At 47.1% G+C, this 22,949-nt stretch overlaps 1 protein-coding gene across 3 annotated transcripts in view; it reads left to right on the top strand.

Annotated features, from left to right (window-relative positions):
- The window catches only part of LOC142583220 (nephrin-like), a 332,953-nt gene that overhangs the window by 285,382 nt on the left and 24,622 nt on the right, over positions 1 to 22,949 (top strand). For all 3 annotated transcript variants that reach the window (XM_075693587.1, XM_075693589.1, XM_075693588.1), the window contains exons 5-12: positions 1,014 to 1,166; positions 3,548 to 3,715; positions 8,923 to 9,219; positions 9,800 to 10,011; positions 15,652 to 15,739; positions 17,024 to 17,160; positions 22,152 to 22,305; positions 22,424 to 22,482. In XM_075693587.1, the coding sequence (XP_075549702.1) occupies positions 1,014 to 1,166; positions 3,548 to 3,715; positions 8,923 to 9,219; positions 9,800 to 10,011; positions 15,652 to 15,739; positions 17,024 to 17,160; positions 22,152 to 22,305; positions 22,424 to 22,482 (1,268 nt within the window). The remainder of the gene's footprint in view (positions 1 to 1,013; positions 1,167 to 3,547; positions 3,716 to 8,922; positions 9,220 to 9,799; positions 10,012 to 15,651; positions 15,740 to 17,023; positions 17,161 to 22,151; positions 22,306 to 22,423; positions 22,483 to 22,949) is intronic.

Consider the following 22,949-nt stretch of genomic DNA (forward strand, 5'->3'; position numbering starts at 1 on the left):
TGTAATCACTAGCGATGCAACGACACAGTACAGTGGCTTTCTGCTTTCTGCTGTATCGCTCTGCTGCTTTGCTCGAGGTCACCCGGTTGAACTCCCCTTAAATAGCTGCCGCGTTTCGACGGAGTGCGGAACCCGACAACCCTCGCGTACTTTGATTTAAGTGCATGTTATAGTACGCCATGTTCGCAAACTTAGTTCGTAGCAGCCCTCCGCGGCGTTTGCATAGCCGCATAGTTTCGTTTCAGATCTTAAACCTATATATCACTAATCGTGCATTGGTGTTAACAGCTGATTGAGAAACGGAAAACCTAGCTCTTGCTTACGACTCTTGCGGGCGTGAACAAACTATCGAGCAGCTGTTCACCTGCTCTTAGTGCGATGCTTTGCTCATGTTTTTACAAACTGAGGCTGGGAACGTATTTACTGCGGCGAAATTTTTCTGACAGTGGTCGCCTTTCTTTCCGGTGCAAAAATATATTCGCGCACACATTAAAAATTGGATTCTGGGGTTTCGCGGGCCAAAAGCACGCCCTGATTATGAGGCATGCCGTATGAAGGGGACTTCGGATTGTTTTCGACCACCTGGGTTTCCCTCCCGAGCGCCTAAATCCAAGTACGCGAGCGTCTTGACGTTTCGGCCGCGTCGAAAATGCGGTTGTCAGGCCTGGGATCAAATCCTCGACCTCAGTAGCGCAGCACCACTCGGTAGTTGGGTAATATTGCAGTTATTGATTGACGTGTATCGGTTCTGAGTGCCTGTCTATAGTGCTCCCGCGCACCTTCCTGCGTGCTCTCAAGGTGAGCCTTCTCGCTCTTCTCTTCCTCCTGCTCCCTTTTTCTTTTATCTCACGTGTAGGGTACCAAACCGGATGCTCGTCTAGTTGGCTTCCCTAATTTTCCCGTCATTTTCTCTCTCTCTCTCTGTCGCTCTCTCTGCTGGATGCGTGTACCAATAATGATTGCTTGTCCACAATCACCACAGTTTATTGCTGTTTTCCCTCCCGGGTGCGCAGTGCCCCCTTCTTCCGTGACCATCACGAACCACCCGAACGGCAGCAGCGTGGAAGTTCGCCGATCCGAGTCCGTCAAGCTCACCTGCGTCGTTTCCCAGGCGAAGCCCGCGGCTCAGCTCAAGTGGCACCGCGAGAACGTCGAGCTTCGCCCAGGTGCGTGATACGTTTATTATATGTGGTGAACAGAGCACTGCGTACAACGCCGCGGGCACGACTTGCACAGCTCCGATCCGGGAAAAAAGGAACAGGAGCGCGAACAAGAGCTGTCATGTCGATCGCTTTCGGGACTCGAAGGTTCCTAATAGATGAATCGATAATAGTTGTTTCATGGCAAAAAAAGAAGGAAAAGGCGGGGCGCGATTATCTTTTCTGTTGTTGTCATAGGCCTTGATGCACGCAGTACGAGCAAAATTTGCTAGAAACAGTGGGCGAACTGAGCAATCCTTTTCCTCACGCCAACTTTTCGACGAAGAGACTTACTGGAAGACAAGTCCATTACACTTGAATATTTGAACCTTACTATACTGTGGCTCCTGTGCCAAATTTGTTAGCTGTAGCGAATAAGAGACTTACTGGAAGACAAGTCCATTACACTTGAATATTTGAACCTTACTATACTGTGGCTCCTGTGCCAAATTTGTTAGCTGTAGCGAATAAGTTGTAGAGTCATCGCCATCGTCGCGCTGGGTTTTATGCGTGGCTCGAAATCGCAAGCATCGAACAGAGCGCGCTTTGGTTCACGGCCGGGCTGGTCCCCGCAACGGCTGCTCTGCTTGCCGTTTCCCCTTCACCCTTCGAATAAATAGGGAGCCTAAGCGAGTCCTATACTTTGGTATACGCAATGGCGTTTGCGGATTGCTGCGTGAGTGGTCGAGTTGATGGCGCCACCTGGTGGTGCAGAGCACAACTAGACAAATGCAGTGCTATTATCGCAGTCGCCAAGAAATTCAAATAAAAGAAATATTTCTCGCGAGAGACGAGACTTGAAGTCAATAATTTGTGCGAACACGGGTGCGAATATTTGAACAAGTTCACTTTTCTTATTATTATCAAATTAAGCAAATTCGGAAGATGGGCCTGTTTAAGGCCAACCATTCCAATATATCACCTGCTCTACTCAGAAAAGAAAGAAATCGAGACGAAATCGAGAAATCAAGGTGAAAATACTAAAATACTAGCACAAGTCACAAACATGCAAGTTGACGCTGGTAGAGACATCTCGTGATGCTTCGTCAAACCACAATGCCTTATAGACACGTTTTCGTGTTCCATGAGCGTTCTTGTCGCGAAAAGAACGTAAAAAGGCAACGTGTACATTATTACGCCGCTGCTTCGCTTCCGGTGTCCATTTTTGGCAGCGGTGTAATAATGTACACGTTGCCTTTTTACGCTCTTTTCACGACAAGAACGCTCATGGAACACGAAAACGTGTCTATAAGGCATTGTGGTTTGACGAAGCATCACGAGATGTCTCTACCAGCGTCCGGTAACCCGGTATTACGCAATGACCGTTGCGTATACCGGAATACAGGACGCGCTAAATCTATCTAATCTAGGGAGGACGGCACGCATATATAGTCAGCCTCCGTCACGTCTTCCCACAAAGCGGTCTGTCCTTCCGTTGCTGGTGCCTGTGGTGAGCCAACTTGCACGCTTGTGACTTGGGCTAGTATTTTAGTATTTTCATCTTGATTTCTCGATTTAGTCTTGATTTCTTTCTTTTCTGAGTAGAATAGGTGATATGTTGGGATAGTCGGCCATAAAGAGGCCCATCTTCCGAATTTGCTTAATTTAATAATAATAAAAAAAGTAAACTTGTTCAAATATTCGCACCCGTGTTCGCACAAGTTATTGACTTCCAAGTCTCGTATCTCGCTAGAAATATTTCTTTTATTTAGATTTATTAGAAACCGCACAACCGTTCTTTTAAGGTACGACCTAAGCGTTAGTTTGCGTATGTCTGAGCTGTTTGCACTCTCATAATATTCTCATAATATTGATGAATGGTGAACTTAATTACCCAGCAAGAGAGCTAACTGAGAGAACATTTGTGTTCCCATAAGATTGCATTTATCAACCTTCGGATCTAACTTTGCAAGAGGTGACGAAATATAATTTTATATGGAGGCATTTCGCAAACCTGTTTTGCGGCGTTTCTGTCTTAGCTGAGTGTACTGGTACAAGTCCGGAAACGCTTTCGCGCATCATGCGTCGTGACACACTAGAGCCGAGCATAGACTTTTAGCCCTCTGGCCTTGACGGACCTCTACCCGGCAGGCATTAGTGCGTAGTGTTTGAAGGCTAGAGGCTTATGTGGAAATTCGTGACCACATGCCAGAGGCAACTGCGCCTTTATCGTTTTTTATCGTTTCACACTTGCCCACTCACCCGCGTACGGCGGCAAAGCCGATTACTTCTCCTGGTTAATCTTTCCATGTCTTTCCATTTGCTATTTCTCTCTCTCTCTCTCTCTCTCTCTCTGTTGGCATGTTGTACGCTTGTGCTCACGGCATCTGTGTGGCGTTCTTCCGCAGACAACGTGCAGTACAGCGTTGAAGAGAGCGAAGGAGGTCGCCAGAATGCCATCAGCAGCTTGACGCTGACTCCGCGACCGGAGGACAACGGCGTCGCCTACTCCTGCGAGGCTGTTCATCCCGCGCTGGGGACACCGCTCTCGACCTCCGTCAAGTTGGACGTGCTCTGTGAGTCGAGCTGCGTTGCCTTGCGAGTGCATGTTTGCAATTACGTTCACAAGTTTATGTCGGCAATTGTGCCACTACTTAGTATTAATTAGACGAGCGAGAACTGTCCTGAAATTCCTGCACCGAAGTTTCTTTCTTTCTTTCTTTCTTTCTTTCTTTCTTTCTTTCTTTCTTTCTTTCTTTCTTTCTTTCTTTCTTTCTTTCTTTCTTTCTTTGCGCAAATAAACCGACAAAATGTAGCGCAAAGCGTCCTTGCGTGTTTCAGGTCGGTAGCGACCGCATGTCAAGCACGTGACGCAAAAGTACACAGTTCCTAAGGTAACCCTGCAGAAAGCAAGGGGGAATGGCTTCCAGGAAAGCACCGTCAGCTACGACATTTCTTGGGCGCCAGCATCGGACGAGCTCAAGAAACATTGCTGAAAGTCGCTTTCTTGGGTTCCTATTTTATCATGATTTTTTTCTACTTGTGCCTTGCTACTGCCGCTCGTTAATTTGCATTATCCGTTTTCCTTAGCATTGGAGTTTTTTCGACCTGCAGCAACCGACATAAGTTATTTTGCGCCACGCCTAGACGTATTCGAATCGTCGTGGCGTTTGCCTTCGCTAGCCGTAGCAGATATCGTTAATGGTAATAGAATATGCATCTTCTGCTCCGAACCCCTTAAACAATGCAGTCATGGTAATGTTTCCCAGTACTGAATAGATCTCCGATTAGCTTGAAACAAGCTTAGGATATTGCAAAGAAGGAGCACCAGAGACAACATCGCTGTGTGCTCGGCTGCTTGGAGAGCGACACTCAGTACGCCATCCTCGCCGGAATCCGTAACACCTACACAGAACACTGGCCGTGGCCGTTCCCCATTTCCCTGATTCAGGCTCCAATGACTGATCAGTCATCGAGCCTGCCGCCCGTTTCACCACGGGTGCGTTGGCTTCTTTATCGCGCCAACTACTTGGTCACTTTACACAGCTGAGAGTTCAGGCTACTGCAAGATCTGCAATTACGAAAATAAAGAGGTAACGCTGCTGCGAGTGTAGGTAATGAATGTTGACGCTGAGGCAAGCATAGATGAAAACTGCGGAGCCGCGCCTGCGTTTAATCCACTCGATCGTAGTGAGCGGTGGCCTGACGTCAGCGTCCACCTACGACGCTGACGCCGTGGCCACAGGTGTCAACGTTAGCAGCTGGCAAAGCTCGTAAACGCCTTTATGACGAAGATGTATATTACAGCGTAGCTTGGGAAGGTTTTAGCGCACTTCGTAGTTACGGAGTTAGCGCGTGCGGCACGGGGCACCTCTGTTAGAGCCTAACTTCCCAGCGGCTGTGTGTGTTTTGTCGCGGCTGGAGAAAGCCCCGGCGGCGTCTGGACGCGCCGCACGAAACGAGGTGAGGGCCAGACGAGACGATGTGGTGGGGGGGGGGGGGTAGGGGGGGTTGGCGCGGCGCCTATCATAATCGCCGCTTCAGCGTCCCCTCTGCTAAGTGCGCACGTTCGTCGCCGGCACCGTGCCTTTCGCAGCGGGGGAGGTGGCGGAGATTCCCACTTTAATCGCATAAATTACGCCGCGAGGAAAATTGGAGGAGGCGCCCCCTCCCCCTCTCTTCTTCGGTCGAGACCCCCTTCTCCCCCCGGTGGCCGTTGGGTGTAGACTGGAAATTTAATTTGCAAATGCGCGGCGCTTCCCCCCACCAAGCGCTGGCGGTGGTATCCCGCAGCCGCCTACACTGCGCGTTGCGTCAGTACCCCGGCGCCCGGGGAGCCGTGTTTACCTGCGTCATTCCCCAGTGCGGCGGCAACGAGTAGTTTGCAGAGCCGAATGCAAACTCTCGTCTCGAACTGGTGGGACGAGTAAATCACCGTGGCTACAGCTCTTAGTAGTTCGTCCTGTCATGGGTGATTTAAGCTCGTGCGCTCTGATTGAGCAAACGATTTAAAACGTGGCTGCCGTATTCACCCCGGGCGACGTCTGATAGGAACTGGAGGTAGCAGAAGTAAGTCCAGCGTTTTCGGTTCTGCATACGAGGGAGTAAACAGCGATTATAAGAGTAAGCGAACCATCTGTCCATTTTTCAGATTTATTGTTTGGTACGGCTTACGAAAATAGACGCTAAATGGAATATCGAAACAATCAGCCCTCAAATTTATCGTGTTCTTCTTTTGCGCGAGCTGTTTTGTAACGAATGAATAAATCTTTATTTCGATGGCTTAGGAATTACTTGTGACCTAAGGAATGTTTCTAACAGCAATTCTATGTTGACGAGGTTTCTAGCGCTGCATTAATAACGGATTATGTCGACGTGAAATATTTTTTCTGCGTTGCTGGACGCGGTGAAGAGGGGATTGTAGAATGCAGCGCCGAAGAAGCCAGTCTTAACGTACAGTGTCCGGTCAGTTACTTATTGAGACGCTTATGACAAAAATAAAGACATTGGCAGGGAAAACACACGTACAAAAAAGATTGGGGAGCAGAATTTGCATTTCGTTCGGTATAGGCGCTATTGTTATGCTCTGGGCTCTATTTGCAGACCGTGATACCTGCCGAACGGAGGCGCAGCCGTTGTAGTTAGGCGTCTATGTATAGTTAGTTGTGCTATGGGCAAGCTCTTGCCTGATATTTGGCGTTTGACTAAACTCCAAGCCATGAGATAGTAAAGCATTTCTCTGAGTGTGAGAAACGAGCAACTAGGTGCACCAGTTCTCAAGAGTGATAAACATGCACATAACCCGCGAATATTGAAATATGGCGCGCATCCAACGCAATAGCCGCGTTCGTGGCTTTGGAAGCGACCGTATACTGATGCTGATATACTCGCTTTTCTCAATTAGGGTATTCAGTTGAAACAGACAAGGGAGTTACGCCGTTTTATTCTATTTTTATTCTATTTTTGCCAGGGGCTTTATGTTGCGTGAACTTCGGTGGTCGCAGGAGAAAACTGCGGGTGTGTATGTTGGTTTTTGTCAGTGAAAGTGGCCGCGTACGAATTTTCACATTTATTCTTCGAGAGAAGAATATTATTCTTTTCGGGTAGCTTCGAGCACTCAACAATCAAAGGCCACGAAGAAGCAACGTATGAGATTTAATCGGCGTGTGTTCACCTATACGGGCGAAGGAGCCATTAAAAGCCAAGAAATCGTATCATAAGTTATTGTAGAGATATCTTTAAGGTACAGAAATTCGAGCATTTCAGGTGGGAGGAGGTATTGGAAAAAAAAAGCGGCCATGACGTCAAACAAGAAATGCAATAAATGTAAACATAAGACAAAGCTGTGTTGGAACCGTCGAACACGAATGCAGCAACGCTGAACGGTCATAAGTTTTGGGCGTGACAATATGTTTTATAGTACAGAGATTTAGGAACTCTCTAATTCTAGGTCATCTTGCCCATATTCCTGTACATCATGCTGTACATGTTTATAATTTCACCTTTTGCCGAAACGAACTAACCTGAGGCCGAATCCCGCTTGAAATGTGTCACTTCAGCAGACGGGACTAGGAACTTCTTAACCCGGTCTCCCACACGCACCTGCCCAGGAGAGGGAGAGAGATAGAGGGAAATGCAGTGAGGTTGATTAAATGCAAGTTTCCCGTTTGCTACCGTGCATAGGCATGTTGGGTATGGGGAAGAGAGTTAGAACGAAATAGAAGAGAGAAAAATAATTATAGGTACTGTAAGTTAAGTGCGGTGGATCCTAACAAAATTATGAAGAGAAAGCACAACGGTGCTTTCACGTGCGCGAGTCCAAACCTTGGTTCGCGGCGAGTAAGAACAAATACTGAGGCCAAGTGACGCCGTTGGCTGCCGCTAACGACCGCACGTGATCTGATGCCGACAAGATATGAGGCACGCAGGCGAAGGGCTCCTCCTCGGAGCTAAAGCAGCGCCGAAGCAAGGACGAATTAAGAAAATGAACGTCACCGTCACTGACCTGCAACTAACCTTTATTACGTCTATTACTACGAAGCGTTGACCTACTTAACGTTTACTGCAGGTCAGCGCAGTCTCGTCCGTTTACTCACCTCGTCCCGCGTTTCCGGGCTTTTTTTGGGGGCTCTGACAAGTACCAGCTGGGCCGCATCAGTAGGCTTGCTTGTCGTAGCTTTAAAGGGTGCAGGCTCAAGAATTACTTTCCTCGTGAAAGATATGAGACCTACAGACGCTCAAAAGTTTAGTGGGGAATGGGTGTAGAAGCATAGTACCGTCGTAAGAAGGTTCGTTTCCGCAAATCAGGTCTCTGGCCCTCCGTGGCAGCTGATATTGGCTATGACGTTATATTGCTATGGGGACGAAGTTGCGGGTTCGATAGGCATGCTGAGACGGCTGCAATTGCTGTGAGAGTGAACTCAAAGAGCGATCGCGTCGTCAGCGAGCACTGAATGCAAGTTGAAGAAGCCCTATCGGTCGTGATTCGCCAGAACATCAAGAGCGAGGCAGGTATACAGGTCTCTCTCTGCTAACTCGCTGTTGGCCCTGCGCGCGCTCAAATTTTGCGCATGCAAAGGCAGCATTTTGCAGTGAGTCAAGTTTAATGCCACGTTCGCGGGCAAAAATTAATACGTTAGTCCAGGATAAGTTCTAATTGGGCGTCGTCTTCGGCGACACTACTGAACAAAGAAAAAAAAAACCTATCTATTGTGCTGGAGCGTTATGGTGGTGCTATTTTTCGCGGCTACGGCGAAAATAGCGTTCATCGTTCACTGCTATGATGGCGCCACCGTTCCGTTGCAACGAAATCGGCACGTTTTGTGTATCGTCACTGCATACAACACCCACTTCGTGTTCATTATGGACTAAACTGGTAACTTACGCCCACAAACGCGGTATAGTTAACCAAACTTCCTGCAAAATCTTACCTCTGTGCAAAAATTGATTGCGAACCCGCCATCACTCCGATTGTGTGTATATATATATATATATATATATATATATATATATAAGGAAGGCAGGGATGTTATCCAGTCAAGAGTCCGTTGGCTACCCTACGCTGAGAGGAAGGGGAAGAGAAAGAAGGCAGCGAAATAGGTTATAGAGACGTGAACGCACAGCACTTGAGTCAAAGCCGTTCGTATAAACCAGACGTTCTCAGAAGGCACAAAACTGCCTTCTCCACAGCCTTCTGAGTAAATGAATGACTAAACAGTAACACCCCCTCCCCCCCCCCTCCGCACTTTCTTTTTAATATGGTCTCTTCTCTCCCCGAACGCAGTCGCGCCTGGACCCCCGGAGATCCATGGCTACACCGAGGGCGAGACGATCCGCATGGGCGACACGACCACGCTGCGGTGCATCTCCCGCGGTGGCAACCCGCTGGCGCAGCTCGTCTGGTACCGCAACCAGGAGCGCCGCGTGGTGGACAGCTCGTACACCACGAGCGGCCGCGAGTCGGTCAACACGCTCACCTTCGTGGCCAACTCGTCGGACAACAACGCCGTGTACCAGTGCGCAGCCACCAACGTCGTGGCACCCGAGCCGATGACGGCGTCGGTGCGGCTCACGGTTCAGTGTGAGTGTCGCTGGGCAAACTCCCTCCTCGTCGGTGGGGCCCGTGCTGAAGCTCGAATACCATTTTTATGCCACACCGGTCACGCGGCCGAAATTTCGCCCGAGTGGCAACGATAGTGGGCAAAAAGCTCCAAAGAGCCCACCCTCCCCCCTAGAAAGCACAAAGACGGCAACAAGCAACGATGCAGGAACGGGAAGAAAATAAGTAAATACATTGATTGATACTGGTGAGATATACCGCAGGACATAACGATTGTAATCGTAATGACAGAGTAAGTATATGAAGAAGATATTTTCCGCATATTTATTTCTATAAAGGGTGGAGTTGTAGAACACCCTGCTGTAGAAGTCTTAGAAGTTACCTAGTGCAAGGGATTCTTCTGTGCGTGATCTCGCAATAATGAAGTAGGCAATGTTTCCCACGCATCTCAGAATATAGGTACTACGACGCATTTCCGCTATAAAAAGAGCATTGGAAAAAGAATTATAATGGATCAAAAGTAAATAAAATAAAGATCAGCGTCATGAGATGAGCAAGGAAGGACGGGAACTGTCGCTAACTCGCGGTGTTGTCCCTGCAGTCGCACCTTCGAAGGTGAAAGTACGCGGCCCAAAGGAAGCCAAGGCGGGGGACCAGGTAACCATGCGCTGTTCCACCGAGCGCAGCAACCCGCCTGCCGAAGTCTCGTGGGTGGTGGATGGCCGACCCTTCGAGTCCGTTTCCACCATGACGGCTGACCCAAAGGGCGGATGGGTCACCACATCGAACATCACTGTCAACATCACGGGACAAGTGAGAGCACAATTTTTTGACTCCTATGGAGAACCATTCTTTCTTTCTTTTTTTCGAGATTTATAGGTTAGTTGAAAAAAACGACATCTTCGTTATTTAATTTTTCATTTCCCCTGTCATTCATTGTCCTCCAAGTCGCTTCTGCACAGTGCACGCGATCTTGAATAAACTACATCAACATAGACGTCCCAAACAAGGCGTACCCGAGTGAAAATGATGAGGACATGTAGACTCAACGAAAAGAAACGAACGAGACAAAACACCGTAGTGGGCACCGAGGAAAAGCTTTTTTTTTTTTTTGAAACATCCTCTGAAAGCAGTAATGCACTAGTTGACAGTTTTCTGCAAGCACGAGCCAAATAGGCAAACGCGCAATCGGCGGCACATTTCGCGTGCCGCTGAGAAAATACAGAAAAGATTACATTGATGGAACACCGGAAAAAAAAATGCCGTCGTAGCAAGAAAGTGTCGCCCCTGCACGCGGCGCTCCTGCATAACATTTCCCCACCCTCGCTTTTTTTTTTCTCTTGTTTTTTTTCACGTTCTCTCTTTGCTGGCCCTTCCAGCCGTCTCAATATGACGGGCAATTCGGCTTTTTAACCCGGCAGCTGTCACCATTGCGCCATAGATCCCTAGTGCTTCTCGTCCGGCGCGGACACGCGGGACATGCCTCGGAGCAATCCGTTTTTATTGCTGGTCCGCCCGGCGTACAAGAGTCCGCCGAGGCTGGAGCGTCTGGGTTTGCCCTCGCTCCTCGAGCTCTTCGGCGATTTCACTCGTCCCTAGAACCCTGCGGCGCTCTCACCCTCTTACAAAGTTTCAAGCCTTTTCTTTTCTCTCTCCGTCTGCCCGCGCGGCATCATTCATCCGGCATCTTCTTCTTACTACTTCGGCACAGCCGTTATGTTTGCGCGAGCCTCTTCGTATTTTTCTACGTTTTTTGATTCCAAAGCGAGTGCCGACAAGTCGCAGCGTAGTCTCCCACGCCTGATTTGCCCGAGCGCGCGGTGCCACGCCGTGATATTCGGCGCCGCCGGGGCTCCGCGTTTTAAACGCCCGGGGCCCCGCATTTCGCGCGTAGTGTAACTCCGAGCTGATGGGCGTGTTCGGAAGCAGCAGAGGAGGAGGCGTTCGGCGGAAGATGGAGCGGCGAGAAATCAGAAAGGTGTTCACGGACCGGGAGCGCGGGTGCTCGGAGGAAACTAAGAAGGCAGGACCGTGTAGCTACTGCCCGTTCCGTTTCTATATATTAAGAGAGAGAGAGAGAGAGACAGGCAGCGAGAAGAAAGAAAAAAAAAACTAGGGTTGTGAGAAAGAAAGGATAATAGAAGAACCGGCGAGGGGCTAGGGCTCTGCAGTAGGCGTGAGCAGTAGCGGCGGCGACGAGGGAAGAAAAAAAAATGAACTCGAAAGGAGAATGTAGTAAATCGGAGATGAGACGCGAGAGGCCGGGCGCGCCGATTGGATGACCGAGTGCAGCCGCCGACGGAGAGGAACACTTCGCCCGGCCGCGCCGCTCTCACGTGATCGCACTCACCCGCTCCCCCTCTCTTTACTTCCCTTTTGGTTCGCTTCCATTAAAATCTCATCAAGAAGCGACATCCAGAAAACGATGGGGAAAATGGACAAATCGCCAGAGGAAGCGGCAACAATCGCCTCGAGCTCTCCCGGCTTCCTGCCTGCTTCGTCCTGTCCTATACCGGCATTTATGTCGTTTTTTCTTTTTTTGCTCTATTTCACTGGCCCGAAATTCTTTTCTCTCTGTCGGTGCGCGTCTCGCCTTCTCCTCTTTAACGCCTGCAAATCTCGCTGCGCTGTCTAGTGCGAGATATACGTTTTCGCCGCGGGGCGAAAGGCGGCGAGGACGTTGGAAGGGGGACGCATCTTACACTGTCGAAAATGTGATGTATCCGAACGTATACGTATTTTTGAAAAAAAAGAAAAGAAAACGAGAATCGCAACCTTGGGATCAACTTCGTTAAATTTGCACCGTATGAAAAAAATGAGTCGCCAAAGAACAGAAGAAGCGCGCTGAGTGAAGCCGAGGCACCGAAATCGGAAGGCACTAGTCTAGCCTTAAGACTCGACGGAGAAAATGTCGTCGAGGTGAGGAACTCGCCGCGGCTAGGTTGGATGCGTAGCGCCATAATGCTTTCCAAAAGAGGATCGCACCTTCTTACTCTTGTTTAATAAATGCAGCATGCTTGCGTAGAATTCTTCCTGAATTTATGCTCCGAGTCGTAACAAGACAGGAACTCAGTTGTTAACTGCGAAGTTAAGAACTTATAATAAGGTATTTCTGGAGCGCGAGGAAAGTTTCTTAGGGCTTCCATCTTCGACGTTTGTGAAATACAGTGTGTCCTGACGAAATCATCTCACAGTGAATGTGGCTCAGAGAGAAAGAGAGAACGGATGTGTAGAAAAAGGCATGGAGGTTAACCAGATGTTTGCTAATTGGCTGCCCTTCTTGGGGGTAAGGGTAATAGGACATAAAGAGAAAAGCGAGCGCATCACGAACAAAATAAACTGCGTACGCAATCCGGGAATGATGCAAAATGGAAAAAAAGTAAACAGCGGAAACTTTGTACGCAGAGTTCACGTAGTAGTACCGGGGTAGTCCTCCCTATTGTTTAGAAGATCCAGTCACGGCTCAAGTGAGTGTATTGAGGGGAACCTGTGGGAAATAGTATAAGGTTGGCTAGTGAACAGGATGGAATTAGCATTTTATAGAGCAGAGTGACATTCTCAATCATGTTCCCTTTGCTACGACATTCATAAGCAGCGTCCAACACCCGAAAATTGTTATAGATCAAACAGGCACATGTGATAAAAGCGAAAGCAAACTGGCGATGAACTCTGAAATGTGTCGAATTTAAACCACGGAGCCACGCAAACGCCTTGAAACCATGAGCGCTGCAGCCCAGCTATAATTTCGAATATGTCTTTTCGAAAGTGTTGCACCAATAACGGCGCCAAGTATACATGTCTGTCACTGCTAAGCCGCTCAACAATCTCCGCTAAAACTTCGCACAGAGGTGCCATTTAGCATGGAATTTAGTTTCGTACCACGTTTGCGATAATTATTTAACCGGGGCCGAATTCTCCCTCACTATTGCTCAACAAGCTTCATTAGTGATCTTCGCCATTGACCGGACGCCTCCGTTAATAAAATATCTAGCATAAGGATTGGCACGAATTTTCTTTTAGGAACAATTGAAGTGTAAGTCCCTTATGTAAGCACAGGCCAAGTTTTCTCTGCGATTAATCCGATGTTCACATCATCCGGAACGACGCCAATGAAAATGTGTCGATTCCGCTGCAGTGGAATGGTGGTGCCATCTGTCGCAGACGGTAAGTAAAAAAAAATGAAACTGGCAAGTAAAGCTTGCAAGCGTGCTACTAAGCTAAACTTCATGTAAAATGGTGGCTGGTTGAGAGATTTCAGCGCTGCTTAGCCAGTGGTTTAACAGGAAGGGTGATGTACAGCTGACGCCGTTATTGATGCAATACTCGATATAATGAATTCCTGCCTTTTCACGTGAAATACTTTAACAGGTGTCAGAACGTGCATAACAATTCCAGTGCTCAATTTATATGATTCACGATGCATTCCTTAATGATCCTTCATTTGGAAAGTTTAGGAAAGATGTTGGAATCACGCAATTGAAGCCGAGTGCGTAAATAAATCATACTTTAGAAGAAAAATGCCGAGACCTAGCATCAACTTAGCGAATTTTTTGAACAAGCCTGGCTCACATACGTTAGGGCAACATTAAGTGGAGCTTTAGTATCTGTTAGCGCAGTTTGGGGATAGATATATTCTAAAACTGGAGCTAGCCCCATAATTTATGCTCGACAGACATGATTTCAGTAGTGTCATGCTTGGGTTTTGCACTGGAATAAGTCCGACGAACCTAATAACATGAAAAGGCTAATTAGTCAAATATTCTTAATTCGTTGATTTAACATTTAGATGTGACCATGCAAGTAACGTGGTCTCTTCGGGTAGGTATCATGAAGACACTGAGTCACGCTGTATGCCAAAGGCCATTTCATTAAAATTCGTTTGGAATAAACAAAAAAGGATATGAAAGAGGCGTTATGCTGCGAATACATGCATTGTTGCTAATCTCTCCATTTCATTTCTGTATCCTGGCTCAAGTGACTTGGGTATAATACCATCAGTTTCTGGAGCTCCGCGCCCCAGCCTACGATTAATCACGTTATTTATTCTCCCTGCCACTTCCGTCACGGCCAGAAAACTGTCGGTCTTCATCAACCTCTCTCTTGTTTTCGCGCGTGCGGAGACAGGTTGCTAGGCAAGGATCAACAACATGAATTCACAGCGACTGTCTTTCGGAATGCATAGCACACCGACCGCGCTGAACGCAGACAATCAGCATTTCCGGTTTACGCGTCAACACATTCACCGCGCTTGCCCGGAGAACCCTTTCTTATCGCACGTCGAGCAACTCGCGCACCAAATGCACCTCGGGCACGACTCGGCGAGAGGGCGGTGCCGCGCTTTCCCTGCACGCGTCGCCGTATGCGCGTCCCGGCGACAAGGCCGAAATTAATGCGCCCGCGTCGCCGTCGCATCGAAGCCCCCGGCGCGGCCAAGAAAAATAGGCGCCACCCGGCGTCGTCCGCGGGGCGCCACCAAAAGTCCGCGACAACGTCGTCGCCGACATCTCCGTGGCCTACATCGGCTGGCGGAGCCGCGGCTCGCGCCGTTTCCTAATGGCCTCCGCTCCGCGCGAGCAATCCGTCTATGCCAGCGCCTCTTTAACCGCTCAAAACCGCTGCGCCCCTCGGCGGCGTTCGCAATCACGTAAAGAGCAAGACAGCGAGGGAGACGGCCCACGCGCGTCACGCGCGAAGACGCTATTTGCCCGTATCGGTGGGGCCCGTCGGACCCGGCTCGCAAACCCGTGACCTTCTCCTTGATCCTGCCCTTCCTTCCTAGTCCTTCCTTCGCCGTTTCTCCCTCAAGGCAAGGAGAGGCTGTCCTTTTTAGAAAACGATAGCGGCGTTGCCGGCGAAATTTCATTTCTCTGAGTGCACGCACGTGTACGCATACGCGGACTAGCGGGGGGATTCGAGGGAACGCGCTGATACGTTCGTACTTTTGGTGCAACGCGCCAGAGATCAGCCGTTTTACGGAGCTCGGGATGTCTCTTGATTTCGGGTGGGACTCGTTTGCTTTCGTATTGCTTCCCTCGCGTTTTTCTTCTTTTCTTTATTTATTCATTTACTTATTTCATTTTTTGACGCTCTGCAGATTCTTTGAGATGCGAGATCAAGTGTACCGCGCTTTTGGGGGATGTGTTTGATGTCGCCTGCCTGCTGCATTAAGCGGCCTCCTTTCCTAACTTGTCCTTCTTGTTTGATCACTTGTTTTGCATCTTGCTTTCCATCTGGTGGCCTATCGTTTCCCCGCGGAATAACGGTTGATCCTTAACTAAAGTGCTTTATGCTGATCGCTGTACTTCTGTGGCTGGCATTAAGGCACTCGGCATCTTCGCGCGGCTGTTTCTTTTGATCTCTCTTGAATTATCTTGATAAGGTTGACTTTTATTTATAGGTTTACCTACAATTTTATTTAATGACGTTCTGCTTTACTGTCGTCGCCATTCGCAGGAACGAAATATGAAGATGTTCTCCTGCTACGCGGTCAATCAAGCCCTTGGAGACACGGTCGTGGAAACTGCGGCCGTCAGCATTCTCTGTAAGTGGATTTACGCCATCGTTACGACTTCATCTTACCGTCGTTACAATAATTTTGAACGCGTTTGGCGGCAGATCTGTAATGTTTCTATAACAGACGCTTGATAAATCGAATGCATCTACGCTTTCCCGAATGCCGACAGCAAGGTACACTTAGTGTTTGCATTGGTTTTCGAGCCCCGTGCCACGAAGGCTCGTCTGTGTCATGCAGGCCTTCGACGTTTGCTCACGCAACAATATTCGATGTTTGATAGCAAGTTAAATTATGTGCTTGCCCTGACTTGTGTCGCTTTGTTTAGAAACTCTTGTACCCACTGATGTCTAACGACTAAAGAAAAGCAAACAAAATAAAGAAAAAAGAAAAAAAAAGAGAACAAGTGGGAAAGAGGGGGGAGACGCAAGAGTAACGGAATAGATCAATTCAATTTTCGTAACGAAAGACAATATATCATAATTATGCAGTAGGGCCCCCAGAAGACAAACTGAGTTGTGGAAGGGGTCTCTGTATCATACCGTGTTTTGTAAAAGAATATTCGTCCCACAATATCGGCGAAGTGCGTGAATGCGTAGTCATGGTTAAAAATTATGCAGCTTGCAGGAGTAATCACTCCTACAAAACATAATTTCGGCACGCCTACTTGCGCACCGGCATTCGAAGGTAGCAGCCTTCATTAGCCGAGTCGGTAGTAGACGGCGCCACAGTATCGCACCACAGCAAACAGATAGGCTTCTCCAAAGAAACGTTCCTTCTAGTCGTCCCAGTTTCACTGCGCGAAGTGCTGCAAGCGTGTCATGAAGACCCGTGCACCGGACGCTTAGGCTTCGTCAGGACGTTAGCGCGCATGCGCTAGATGTGTTACTGGCCACTGTTCTCGGCCGTTCAGCGCTACGTGAGAAGCTGCCGTGACTGCCAGCGGTGCAAGGTTCCACCTTTGAAGCGTGCTGGTCTTCTGCAACCCCTGGACCATCCTCCAACACCGTTTTAACAGGTTGGAATGGATCGTCTCGGTCAGTTTCCCACTTAGTCAACAGGCTCGGCGTAGCTGCTCTTCCCCAGCGCAAGTTTTGCGACGCGCACTTAAAGCGGTGATCGTTGAGCAAAAGTATGTGACGTAAGCGGTACCTTGGGCCAGAGACCTCTGAACAGCTCGTGTTATGCCCTTTCTGTACCAGTTTTATGGGAAACGTTATTTAGCTTCTTGCCTTTCGGGAGCTTCCGTAGGACAACATCGACTGCGTCGCTGATACGTGACGAACGTGCTTCTGATTGTGTTCATGCCCGCAGATGCTCCAGAGACCCCGCGAATTTTCGGGTACAAGGAAGGAACTGCTATCCGCGCGAAGACGCTGCAGCACATCACCTGCGTGACGAACGGCGGGAATCCGCTGCCGACTGTCCGCTGGTTCAAAGGAACGCAAAGGGTGAGTTTCGCGTCTTATCGTGATTAGCTCGAGGCAGTGATAAAGCGATCGTTCGACTGATTGAAAAATTGTAAGCGACCGCCTCTCGATGAAAATTTTCGTGGTTATACATTTTGATATCAGATCATTAGCAAGTTATCTGGGGCCTTTTTTACGAGAATTAAAGTTTGATGTGAAGATGGGCAATTTCTTCAGCTTGAAATGGACCGAAGTAATCTGGCAATTCAAATAAGGGTAACGCTAAACGTGCGGAATTATGTGGCGGGATGGGAATCGATTCTACTTCTATCGCCCAAAAGAAGCGCTAGAATACAAAATACTTAAGGAGATTTACAATAGCCGCTCCTTGGTTGAGTTTAGCGCGCTTTCTCTTCCTTTCTGCGAAGAATAATGTCTTATGTTCTTCTAAGGTTAACGTGGCTGTGTCCACAGCCTCTTGTCGCATTTATTTCCTTCAGGTAGCTCTAAAAGTAGATCGTGATTTAACAAAAGAATGGTCAGAAGTTTAACCTGCCGTTCTTGCTCCATTTAAGAAACGCAGTTTGCTTAACGCGTTTAGCTCTATTTCGTTTTGCCGATTACTCTGGCGGTCCTAACCGAAGCGTAAGCAGATCCGGAAAGCGCGTTTTGCCACGATAAGAGAAACACTACGGGAAAGCCTACCCCAACTTTTGCGTTATTCTCGGTTATTATTTTTATCTTCCGGACTGCGCCTTCCGTTGGGCGTATTTGGTTTAATGCGCCGGGCATAGGAACTTGCACAGCTTTCCAAAACCGCCTTTCTGTCTCATATGCAGTAAAGAGCAGCTAAATTTACTTCGTTGCAATTTGTTCAGCAGCGCAGTCCGGAAGTATTAAAGGAAGCTCTCAGAATAAGCTGCCAGATGAGCCCTGCTCGGTTTTGGCCCTTACTGACGCTTATATCGCTAGTTGTAATTTTTAGTACGTATTCCTTTTTTTTTTCACTTTATTTGCAACGGCAAATATTATCCTAACGTCGTAACGGAAGGACGAGAGGTATGGACGAGGAAATATTGCGAGAATAGACGCATAGCGGCTCCGCTTCGTTAAACCAGATGGTCGCCAATCAGTTTACAAGCACAGCAGTTATCCAATAGCATTTGTATTTTACTTTTGCCTCTATCCACATCTGTTTCATGTATACGTAATGTGTAACGCACTTCCGCATTACGTAACGGTGCTTAGGCAATATTCTGCTCTTACGTCACAGAAAACACGAAGCGATAGGATAGGAAACTTCTACCAGGTGCTCCTAAGTACACATAGCTTTTTTTTTATCGAAACAATGTCTTCGTCGACAATAAACGAAGTGTTACGCCGTGGCTAAAAATAAGCCGAGTTAAGAATACGGAAGGAAGTCTTTCGTTAAGAGCGATGAAACGAGAAATTACTTGTAATGACAGGAAGTTTATTTTTGGCATGGAATTTTTTGCCCGGCACTGAAATTTATCTTACTCTACCATTTAGTTTAAAGTGTTTTGTCCGTTCTGTTTTTGGGGGATGACATTGTGCGCCCGTCAGACCTTACGCCGACAGCAAAAAGAGAAAAAAAAGGAGAAGGCTTTGAATTGCTAAATTGATTTGAATTTGCAAGACTTTCTTCATCGGCAGGACATAAGTGCAGTCTTTCAAAGTTCCGGATGTGTCAGAAGGAGGAAATTTGACGGCATTGTTCCTTGTGCACTCGTCGGTGGTGATAAAACCAGGACACACGCAATCTGAGTTCGCACAATTCTGTCCCCAGTTTCAGCGGGTGTACCCACGTGGCAGGATTTGGTTTGGACGCGTTGTGTCGTGGTCGAACGAATGCAAAAGCAGCGCGAAAGATACACAGGGACAGAGACACATAGCGCACAAGACAGGTGCTGCCTTGGACGCGTCTTGGCGCGCCCATCTTGTACAGTCAAGCACAACAGTTTACGGACCGCGGGATCTAGGGAAAACGTTCAACTTCGGAGCAGCCTGTAACAGCAGTCACTAAAACCGAGCGTCGCAATGTTGTTCGCATATACCAGTAGAGGTTGTAAATGAGAATTCTAGGCTGCCTTGTCAGGTTGCGCAGATATTCAGCTTTTTCTCAGATCGCGCGTTCCGTAAAGTTTTGTGGTTGACTGCACACTATGTGCCTCTGTCCCTCTGTTAGTTAGCCCGGCTTTCCCAACCGTACGCACCTAGCTCGCAGCTTATGTGGGGACACAGAAAAATTAAAATAAAAGACTGAAGCGATCTTTTGTTCTTGGAGGCGCGTTCTTTTCAGAGTAGCTAGCAGTTAAAAGGAACAAGAGATGAGGATATTATATTTGTTTGGGTGGCGCAGCAGTGACTGCTTTGTCCCCCCTTTATATCCCGAGCTTTTTTTTATGGCTTTTGACACAAAGAAGGAAAATAACGAACTTAATTTTAAGCGGCAAATGGTGGAAGGCTTCTTTTCTCGCGTTCAAGTGCCTGACCCATTAATTACTAACACCTGTAAATTTTGGTCTCCTATGTTACCTCACGATGCTTCACCTACTTTATTCAAAATTGATAATGACGGCATCAGTGATCCGTCAGTAACATCAGGTGCTTTCGATCAGTAGTTTCAGTTCGTGTTTATCCCCGATAACAACTTTATCCATTCTCTCACCAATATAGTTAGTTGCGAAGCAATCAGTGACACTGACATAAGCAACGAAGGTGTTCATAACCTTGTATTAAGCTTGTATACCAAGAAATTCATCGGTCCGGACGGGATACACAATGCATTCTTGATTCACTACTCGTTGTTGTCATCAAGATATCTGACGGTCATATTCAACAAGTCTTTATCGTCTGCCACTTTTCCTTCTTTATGGGAGTTAGCTAAAGTGTTCCCTCTTTATAAAGCTGGTGATAAGCAGTCTTCGTGGAACTACTGACTGATTTCTTTGACATGACAGTCACAAAGTGTTCCCTCTTTATAAAGCTGGTGGTAAGCAGTCTTCGTGGAACTACTGACTGATTTCTTTGACATGACAGTCACGCAAAATGTTTGAACATATAATTTCATTTATTTCATTTCATTTATTCAACCTTAAGGGCCCGAAGGCATTACATAAGGGGGGCGTGCATCAAACTCGCACAGCTTCATAAGAAGTTACATAATAAAGTGCACATTGGCTGTAACAGGTACAAAAAAAGCCAATTTCAATAAAGAAGAAAACGGAACATATACACAGTACTAACAAGGCGATAAATAAATAGATGTGGTATTCATGTGGTTATGTTGGCATTATTGAAGTCGTTTAGTTTTTCGCGAAATGTTTTGCGGTCGCTGCACGAAACAATATCATCCGGGAGTGCGTTCCAAAGTGTTATGGCATGGGGGAAGAATGAGCTGCTCATCGCCGTCGTCCGGCACTTTATCACCGCCAAGGGGCGAGTATGAGATAAACGGGATGATGTTCTGAACGGGCGTTTTAAGAGGGCGTGCTTAAGAAATCGTGCTTTTTCTGCAATTCCGTAACTTACTATTTAACATACAGCGTGTGTTTAGGCTCGGTTTTAGGAGGACAACGCAATTAGTTGAGTTTACGCATGGCATTTTGCTGAACCTTGATGTTGGCAACCAGATTTACGCTATTTGTATAGATTTCGTGAGAGCATTTGACGCAGTATTATTTTCTAAACTCCTTGCTAAACTTGACACTGTACTAAGTAATGCTCAACTAGTTAAGTGGATTTCAAGTTTCCTTTTACTTCGCTGCCAGTTCTGCTTTTGCAGTTCTAACGGAGGTAACTCTCATTTATTGCCGATGGCTTGGAGTAGTTTTTACTAATGCGTACCTCATCGGAATGACCACAAGTCCAGAATGTGAAATTTGCATGTGCAAAGAGACGATAGTGCACCTTCTGAGTGATTGTTGTCGTTACAATGCACAAAGAAAAGTTATCAGCACTACGTAGGCTCGACAAGACTGATAACCGTCCCCTTACGGAAGTCAGAATTCTTGGACCATGGTACCAATTGACGTCGGCCCGAAGTGCTTTAAAAGCGCTAGTGTGCTTTTTAAAAGAAACGGGACTCATTGAAGATCCAGAGAAAGTGCGAACTGATGCATTACGTTCTTTTTTTTTAACCTTCGCTTGGTTTCTTATCTTTCCTGCCCTTACCTCATCTCCATGTGCAGAGTAGCAAATCGGACACCTAATCTGCTTAGCGTCTCGGCCTTTCGCCCCCTGTTTTCCCTCCTCCCTCCGCCTCCTCGACCGACTGTACTGCTTTTCACGTGACATCTATAGTGCCCGGGGGCTCCGTCCTTGGGCCACTGCTTTTCTTAGTCTACATAAATGATTTGCCTGTCAACTTCTCTTCTAAACTTCGTCTTTATGCCGACGACTATGTATTATACGAAGTGGTTAGCTATTCTAATGATCATTACCGCCTCCAGGATTCATTTGCTATATTTGTCATTGGTATATTTCCCTCTGTTAACCCAGTCGTGCTATAGCACTTATTGCACTGCCGTGTGTATAAATAAATAAGTAAATAAATAAATAAATAAATAAATAAATAAATAAATAAATAAATAAATAAATAAATAACAAAAAAGTCCAGCAACAATAGTGGAGGGAAGAAGAAATAAGCTCACAAAAGACATTTGTTTCGCCGCAGATTTTTTTTTCAGAGATATAAAAAATAGACCTATTATTATTATTATTATTATTATTATTATTATTATTATTATTATTATTATTATTATTATTATTATTATAGAAATGATAAGCGGAATTTATTTCTGTTACCTGTGGTGAAATTGAGTTGCCTTTCGTTTCTTAAAAGCTTGGTTCAGGCAGATGTGCATGAAACCGTAGCACAGAGCAACAATACGTCAGCGAGATGCGTGTTTCGTTTGTTTTCTGGCGACGTGAACGAGACGCAGCGAACGTGCGACACAAGTTGAGTGAAATGAGTCAGCTATTTCAATGCTGCTTTGAAACTGTGTGTCCAGGTGGAGTCTACTTCGAAGGCTAACGGAAATTCAGTGACCTCGGAAGTGGCGATCGTTGCGCAAGACTCGGACAACGGAGCGGAGTATCGTTGCGAGGCCTCCAACCCGGCAACGAAGAAAGCCCTGACAACGAGCATCAAGCTCATGGTTCATTGTAAGTGTCTTCGACGTACTACACGATACAGTCACTGCGGAAGCGCTTACCGCTACACTGACGCACATGAAGCGCTGTTTTTGTGAAGCTAACACGCTGTGTTGACTGTCACACGCAGTTCCACCCCCTGCTGTCACTATCAAGATAAAACCCCGAAAGCCGAGGTCCGGACAAAAGGTACGCATCGAGACTCGAGTCTTATTTTTGTGAAAGAATGTGTGCATCGCTGATTTGGTATCGACGTACAAAACCACAGCTTTGTCTGATGCGACTGCTGTGAAACTCGGGATAATTTCCCGAAGATAACAGATGTTTAACTTATTCGAATATTGCCTGTACGAAAAAGCATCTCCCTGGCGGACGTGAGAGTACTTTGTTTCTCTGTATCTACATTTCTTTGAAACATCATGTTTCTAAAGTGAGTTGGCTGGATGACTTTCTTTTTCATTTAGCGCAAACATCCATTTCTCGAAGGCAATACATATGAAAGGGCAAATTAAGAAATACAAGAATTCTAATTGTCATGATCATAAACCATAAAGCGTATTCAAGCAAAAAAAAAAGAGAAAGCGCGAACAAGAGACAGATAATTAATTCCATAGTGCGCAGCAAGCGTAAGCGTAAGCATAAGCAAAACAAACGCA

Source organism: Dermacentor variabilis, chromosome 5 (genome assembly GCF_050947875.1).
Source record: "Dermacentor variabilis isolate Ectoservices chromosome 5, ASM5094787v1, whole genome shotgun sequence".
Lineage (NCBI taxonomy): Eukaryota > Metazoa > Arthropoda > Arachnida > Ixodida > Ixodidae > Dermacentor > Dermacentor variabilis.